General features: G+C 52.0%; 1 protein-coding gene across 2 annotated transcripts; it reads right to left on the reverse strand.

Moving 5' to 3' along the window:
* Window positions 1-249: 249 nt before the first annotated feature.
* Window positions 250-1,243, reverse strand: SOFU1 (sperm-oocyte fusion factor 1). 2 transcript variants are annotated; one of them, XM_089328750.1, is made up of 3 exons: window positions 1,208-1,243; window positions 976-1,096; window positions 250-428 (listed from the first exon to the last, which is right to left on the reverse strand). In XM_089328750.1, exons 1-3 carry the CDS (start codon window positions 1,241-1,243, stop codon window positions 250-252), a joined length of 336 nt encoding a protein of 111 aa, XP_089184876.1. The 2 variants fall into 2 exon arrangements, with proteins under 2 accessions (XP_089184876.1, XP_008256322.1); XM_008258100.4 differs by lacking the exon at window positions 1,208-1,243 and having other exon boundaries at window positions 976-1,117.
* Between the last annotated feature and the right edge of the window lie 5,915 nt (window positions 1,244-7,158).

Genomic DNA, 7,158 nt, shown 5'->3' on the forward strand with positions numbered 1-7,158 from the left:
CTCTGGCCCTGGATGAAGCTGTGGGTGTGGGGAGGCAGTCAGGCAGTGGCGATGACAGATGTCTCTCATGCTGTACCCTGAGGTGAGACGCAGCCAGCGAGAAGGGGCAGGGAGCCATGTGTGTGTCTCTTGTGGGAGTGGTGACCTGGAGCCCGCTGGGGAGGTGGGGTCAGTAAGCGATCATGAAGCGGAGGTGGACATTCAGGTCCTCATCCAGGAACCAGGCCACCAGTTCAGCCTCAGCGTCCCTCATAAAAAAACCATGATGCTGGCCAGGTTAAAGCAGAAGGCTAGGTCAAAGAGGTGGTCGCGGATAACTGCGGACTCTGATGTCATGTCTTCCTCTTGCTGGGCCATGTCCACCACCTGCCAGAGTTCACCCACCGATGAGGCCACGAAGCGTTCTTCATACATCTCTTGGTTCTGGTCTGGAGCAGGGGAGAGGGGCAGGGATGGACAGCCCTGATCTGACCTGCTCCCAACCCAGCCCCAACCCAGACCAGAAAGGGGAAAGAAAGAATAGGGGGGCACGGGGAACCAAAGGCTTTTGCCCGATTGCCACATTCGCTTGACCTTGACCACCCAGCCGATGCTCCATCCAAAGGACGCTTCTGATCTGGGTTCAGCCATAACTCCCACTCAAACTTACACACACCTCATTTCCAACATGAGCTGCCTCCTCCAAAGTGTTACATCATTTAGCGAATGAGGCACCAACTTAAAACATGAAGAAAACCAAAGATCTTCCTCCCATAGGCAGAGGTTGCATGCCATTTCCACTGGCCCACAGTGTGTCCCTGGCTCAGAACGCCTGCTCCAGACTCTTACCTGATACTGTTATTTCACACCACGACAATGGGGGGGAGGGGGCATGGTTGCGTCTTATAACCCAAGTCTCTGTTCCATCTACCTGCCCCGTCAGTTATCGGTGGTCTGACCCTTACCTCCAAACACTGTGCCCTCCTCTTTGCCTACCTTCAGAGGATATTTGTTCTTCCTGGTTCTTCCCATCAGGGTCTGGGCTTCCCTTCTGAGTCCTCACTTCCCCCATCCACAGCAGCAACAGGATGGCTGCCAAGAAAGCAGTCCTGCAGAGCTGGGAGCCCAGGGGAGTCATGGGTGCCCATCCACCACCTGGTACCTCCCCTGCTCCCCGCTGCCCAGCAGGCGCCCCCACCTCCTGCCCCGTCCCTGTCCTGGCCCTCACCCTTTCCCAGTGCCGTCTTCTCTGCTTCTCTTCCATAGGACCTCTGACCTCATGTGCTCTGTGACATCACAGCCCTGGGCCAGACCCACATTCTAGCTCACCAGCACATTCCATGGCCAGGCAAGAGAATGGAGGGTAGCTGGCAGAGGCCTGGGAATGACCATAGTGGATCAGCCTGTAGGCAGCAGCAGATACGACTTAAGAGTTCGCAAAGTGCTTTAACACCCACTCGTCACTGGATACACACAGAGCTGGACTCTAAGGTGGTAGTGTTCCCACGCCCATTAGATAGGTGAGGAACCTGGCAAAACGTAACCTTTCACTGAAGATCACCCAGACATCAAAGGACAGCGCAGGATCTTGATTCTAAATAAGACAGTCTTCCACATAGCCTTTCTCCAAGGAGAGTGGCTTCCACAGATGAAGCCCAAAGCAGAGCAGAAGCCAGTACCCTCAAGTCCTGGGTGAGAAACTTGGGTTGGTCTGTTAAAAAATGAAGAGTGGAGCTGGCACTGTGGTATAGAAGGCTAAGCCTCTGCCTGCAGTGCCGGCATCCCATATGGGCACCAGCTTGTACCCTGGCTGCTCCTCTTCTGATCCAGCTCCCTGCTTGTGGCCTGGGAAAGCAGGGGAAGATGGTCCAAGTGTTTGGGCCCCCGCACCCATGTGGGAGATCTGGAAGAAGCTCCTGGCTTCAGATTGGCCCAGTTCCGACCATTGCGGCCATTTCAGGGAGTGAACCAGTGAACCAGACCTCCCTCTCTGTCTCTCCCTCTCTCTGTCTGAAACTGTTACCTCTCAAGGAATAAAAGCAAATTTTCTTAAAAATGAAGAAGGGGAGTGGCATAGGGATGATGGGAAAGGACACACCCTCTGTTGTGTGCGTGTGTGTGTGTGTGTGTGTGTGTGTGTCTAAGAGAGAAAGAGACACAGAAAAAGTACAGGAAGATGGAGTACTTTTTCTCTCTGCCTCAGCAGAAATAATTCTCTCATTTTTTTCTTTTTCTTTTTTAAAGATATATTTATTTATTTGAAAGGGTTGCAGAGAGAAGGAGATATATATAGAGAGAGAGATGTCTTCCACCCACTGGTTCATTCCCCAAATGGCTGCAATCAGACAGGGCTGGACCAGGCTGAAGTCAGGAGCCAGGAGCTTTATCCAGGTCTCCCATGTGCATAGCAGGGGCTCAAGTGCTTGAGCCACCCTCAGCCACTTTTCCCAGACCATTAGTAGGGGGCTGGATTGGAAGTGGAGCAGCCAGGACAAGAACCAGCACCCACATGGCATGAAGGTGTCACAGACAGCTACTTTACCCACTACACCACGACACTGGCCCACTTTCTTATTCTTTTCTTATCCTCCCCCAGCTAACCCCCTTTCCTGGCCTTTGACATCCTGTATTTCCAAGCTGAAATACCTTCTGTCCTCATTTTTCTTTTGAAAGAAATAGACATGGCACCCATTGGCTGGTTCTCTCCCCAAATGTCTGCAGTGGTGGAGGCTTTGCCAGGCCAGCACCAAAGCCAGGAGCTGGGGATACAGTCTAGATGCCCCATGTTTGTGGCAGAGACCCAGCTACTTGAACCATCACCTGCTGCCTCCTACAATGTCTGTTAGCGGGACGTTGGAGTCAGGAGCAAAGCTGGGAATTGATCCCAAGCACTCTGATATGAAACAGGGACATGTTAACCACTAGGCAAAAAGCCTGCCCCCTCCTCTTTCATTTAATGTTGTCCTATACTCTTAGATACAGAGGGAAAAGCTCCTTGCTTGGTATAAGTTAGAGCTTGCAGAGAAGAGGTATGGTAGGAGGTTGAGTATTCCAAATAAAGGATGCCTATCCTACCCATGAACCTTGTGAACAGACTTGTTGGCTTAAGAGGGAGTGGCTAATCACTACGTGCTTTCTGGTATAGAGATGGCTGTGGGGGGAGAGGGGAGACAGGGTACAAGCTGGTGCCCATATGGGATGCCGACACTGCAGGCAGAGGCTTAGCCTTCTACACCACAGTGCCAGCTCCACTCTTCATTTTTTAACAGAGCCTTCCATGGAGAACCAGACACAGACACTCGCCATGAGATACACATGTGCAAGGACAGGTGGGAAGAGTCTAATCATACCTGAACCACTGCAGCCAGCTCACATCACCCTGCTCATCCATGCGTGCTGCATCTGGATGAAACATGCAAACACAGGGACAAGAATGAATGCAGCGACACATCCCTTCCTGCAAGGGGAACTGCAGATAAAAACACAGCACAAGATCCCTTCTCCCTGTGATTTCCTGGCTAGCAGAGCACACTCACACGAAGACTATCCTGCATCTCTCGTGTATGATTCAAGCCAGGAGCAGGATGGGAGGTCACTTAACAGTGAGGACAGAAAGATGCAAATAGGCGGGTGACCCTGCTCACCCCTGCCTTGCACCCATTGACCTGCAGATCCAGAGAACATGCTTCAGTGGAAAAGAAATATCTCCTCCTGGCTATTTTGGGGGAGGAGCGAGACTCTTGGTTCCCTGGAAAGAGAGCAGCCCTCCCCAGCTCTAAGGGTAGAAGGCGGGGAAGGCGGGGGAGGGAGTGTCTTGGGGTAGGGCAGCTGGAGTGGGAAGAACCAAGTCATACTGACCACCATTATTTCCATTTCCTCCCATCCACCTGTTAATGTCCTGTGTTGAAAGAAAGAAATCCTTGCAGCAAAATGTTATAAAAGTATAAAATAGGAAAAAGTACAAAAAATAAAAAGGTGTAGTAATTCCACCATCTGACAATAATCCCCACCAGTGTTTTAAAGTGTAATACCCGACTCCTTTCTGTAGAGAGCTATGAGCATGGGAGTGGGAGAGTACTTCCCAAAAGTGGAAATCCAGACGTTATGTTTTCCCCTGCTCCTCACCAAGTCAAAAGAAGAGGTCAGGGTGCTTTGGCACTAAGGGGAGTGAGCTCTCCTGGGCACTGGCTGGTGTGACCAATATGCACTAGACTTGCGGGCATCATCTGTAGGACAGCTGCCTCCTGCGGTAGAAAGGTTGTGATGCTGCCAAACAATGAGCCAGGAAGCTGTTAATTCCTGGGCTCCCTGAGGAGGTAGGAGTGAAGGTTGTTAGAGACTGAGATTGGGCCCGAGAGGTGCATGGTCAGCTCGTGTCCAAGCTCCTGGTTGGCCAGTGGTGCTCCTGACCTTCCTTTGATTGGTCAGTGGTGCCGTGCTCTTTAGGGAATTTATGGTGGCCACATGGGCTCCAGTTGGTCTGGGGGTTATGTGGAGATAGCAGTTGCACTCTGCCAGGACCTGGAATTCTCCTACACAAACCACCCCAGGACAACACTGGCCATCAAGGTTCTTACCTGTTGGATAAGCAAATGACTCCTTGCATCTGGGGATTAGAACCTTGTAGGGCCAGCCACATCACTCCCTCAAGTCAGTGTACTAAGGCAAGGACACCTTGGGCTAAGGGAGCCAGACAAGAGGCTGCGTCCTGCTTTTACATCATAGTGGTGTGGTTTCAGTAGGTGTCCTTGTCTGCAGAAAGCGGAGGGAGGGCTGAGAAGAAAGGGAGGAGACAAAGGGAAAATGGGCTGGTGATGCAGGGTATCGAGATGGCGTGGGAGGGGAGAGAAGAGGAGACACTGAATCCAGAGCCTTCTGCTGGGATGGGAGGGACAACTGGCTTCCCACCCAGGCTCCTTGTCTGTGCCCCTCACATTGCAGAGGTCAGTGCAGGCAGAGAAGGCCAGTGGTAGGGGTGACATCGGACCCCCCATACCCAGGGTCGATGTCCTTGGTTGTGAGCCCCACACACCTGCTCTGGGCGGCTCTGACTGGGGCCAGCCTCCACCACCCCCCACCAGCCCCTCCGGCTCCCACCCCCTGGAGGATTGGCTTTATGGGTTGAGTGTTTCCTTGGCAGGTGCTCCTTTCCCGGCCTGACCCTGCTTATCTGCACATCTACAACCCCCACCTCAACCTTATCGCTCCCTCCATCGCCTTCGACTGTAAGTCTTCAGGCTCCAGAGACCATTACCACCCACACAGCCCCAACCCCCAGCAAGGCAGAAAAATTTCCCACAAGGTGACCCCCTCCCCACTGCCTGGGTGAGAACAGTTTTCCTCCACATAGCAGGTGCCTCCTTTTCCATTCCTCACTTCTTTTCTGTACCATTCCTGTCCTTCCTTAAAGATTGCTTTGTCCATTCTTCAATCTCTGGAGTGGGTCTTTCTTACAGCAAAAGAAGGGGGCAGTCACCCTGTGAGGACCCCCAGGGGACAGTCCCACACATGGAGACATCCCTATAGCCAGAAGGCTCCCAAGAAGTAAGAAGCCCTACAGTCACTCAGAGCTGAGATCTTGAGTTCAAAGCCAGTTCCAGTTCAGCCACTAGCCGTGGATTTTGGATGATCACTCCTTCTCTGTACTCAGAGCAGGCAGGGCTTGTTTCCTTCACAGATATCAGTACCTCTTTGAGGATGAATACAAACTATCACGTAATAAAATAATGAGATGCTGTCTTTACACATTCTTCCTACTGTCTCATTCCTGGAAAGAATCCCAAACACGGAACCCAAGCTAACTGTACAAATGCATGGGGTGTAGTGAGCTGTTTGAACACATATACAGGAATCAGGATTTCTGTGCTCAGTTTCTTTCTCTTCTCACCGTGGAAACTCTGGGCACCCAGTGAGTCCACTCTGATCTGTGTCCTCATGCCTCCAGGAGGGTGGAGGGGGATGAGAAGCTTCAGAGAGGGGTGACCTGGGAGGGGGCAGACACTCCGCTGTGAAGTACGACCTGACAGGGCAGCAGGTTTGAGGACAGAGTTCATCACAAGACTGAGGTCAAAGAGGTAGGGCTCAGAGAAGTGTCGCGAACAGCACTCCAATGGAGGCATTGCTGTAGAATCCCCACACTGAGTTGCTCCAGCCGACACACAGAAAGCGAATCTGTGACATCGGGGAGGTGGAAGAAATTAGGTATTTGTTGTCAAAGTGCAGAGCAAGGAGCCAGGCAGCTATTGCCTAAATCTGGGGCTACCCGAGGAGTTAGGGGTGAAGATTCTTATAGACTGAAATTGAGGCTGAGAGGAATGTGATCAGTGCATGTCCACATTCCTGGTTGGTCAGTGGTACTCATGGCCTTCATTTGATTGGCCAGTCATGCCGTGCTCTTTCGGGAATTTATGATGGCCAGGTGGTCTCTGGTTGGTCTGGGGGGTAACCAGAAGGTGGCAGCTGCGTTCTGTCCAGACCTGGAATTCCCCTATACAAACCACCCCTGGACAACACTGGCCATCAAGGTTCTTATCAATTGGAGAAGCAAATGATTCCTTGAGTCTGGTGATTAGAACCTTTTAAGGCTGGATAACTCCCTTAAGTCAGTGATTTCCTTTTGATAAAGGTAGGCAAGGACGCCTTGGGCTAAGGGAGACAAACAAGAGGCTGGGTCCTGCTTTTACATTATGGGGGTTTGGTTTCAGAAGCAGCCCCTTGTGATGTGCTTTACAAACACTTCCAGGAGAGCGTGGAATTGCTATCCCGGTTTTGTGAGTTAAAAGACTCAGAGAGGTCACCCGCTTTATAAGGAAAAGGAACCAGAATTTAGCCCTGGACTTGCCTTATTGTTGAGCCTGGGACTTCGCTTCCTACTCACCTGCATCCCATTCACTGGGCACCTTGTTTGTGAGACTCACCTTCCCAGGTTCTATCCTTGTTCCCCTTCAAATTCCTCAGCCCCACCCCTCAGCCTCTCCCATCTCAGCTGCCCCAGCCCACTGCCAAGAACGGTGTAGTCCCTCCCTCCTCCTCCCAGCTGTGCCCCCAGGGTAGGTTCTGGAGCAAGCTCCTCCCCTCCAAGGAAAGCACCTCTCAGCAGGCAAGGCAGCCAGTGCTCTTGGTGCAGTGCACATGCACATATTACACACACGCACGCACACAAGACCGCACATTCTCGCT

This window comes from Oryctolagus cuniculus, chromosome 3, assembly GCF_051225735.1.
Source record: "Oryctolagus cuniculus isolate XC-2025 breed Fujian yellow rabbit chromosome 3, ASM5122573v1, whole genome shotgun sequence".
NCBI lineage: Eukaryota > Metazoa > Chordata > Mammalia > Lagomorpha > Leporidae > Oryctolagus > Oryctolagus cuniculus.

Bases quoted from the DNA above. Each gene is read 5' to 3' on its own strand.
- SOFU1 (XM_089328750.1), bottom strand. From the start codon at position 1,243: ATGGAAGAGAAGCAGAGAAGACGGCACTGGGAAAGG. The intron at 1,097-1,207 runs GTGAGGGCCAGG...CTGGGCTCCCAG, and splicing joins GAAGACGGCACTGGGAAAGG to CTCTGCAGGACTGCTTTCTT. The intron at 429-975 runs GTAGGCAAAGAG...CCCCTGCTCCAG, and splicing joins AGAACAAATATCCTCTGAAG to ACCAGAACCAAGAGATGTAT.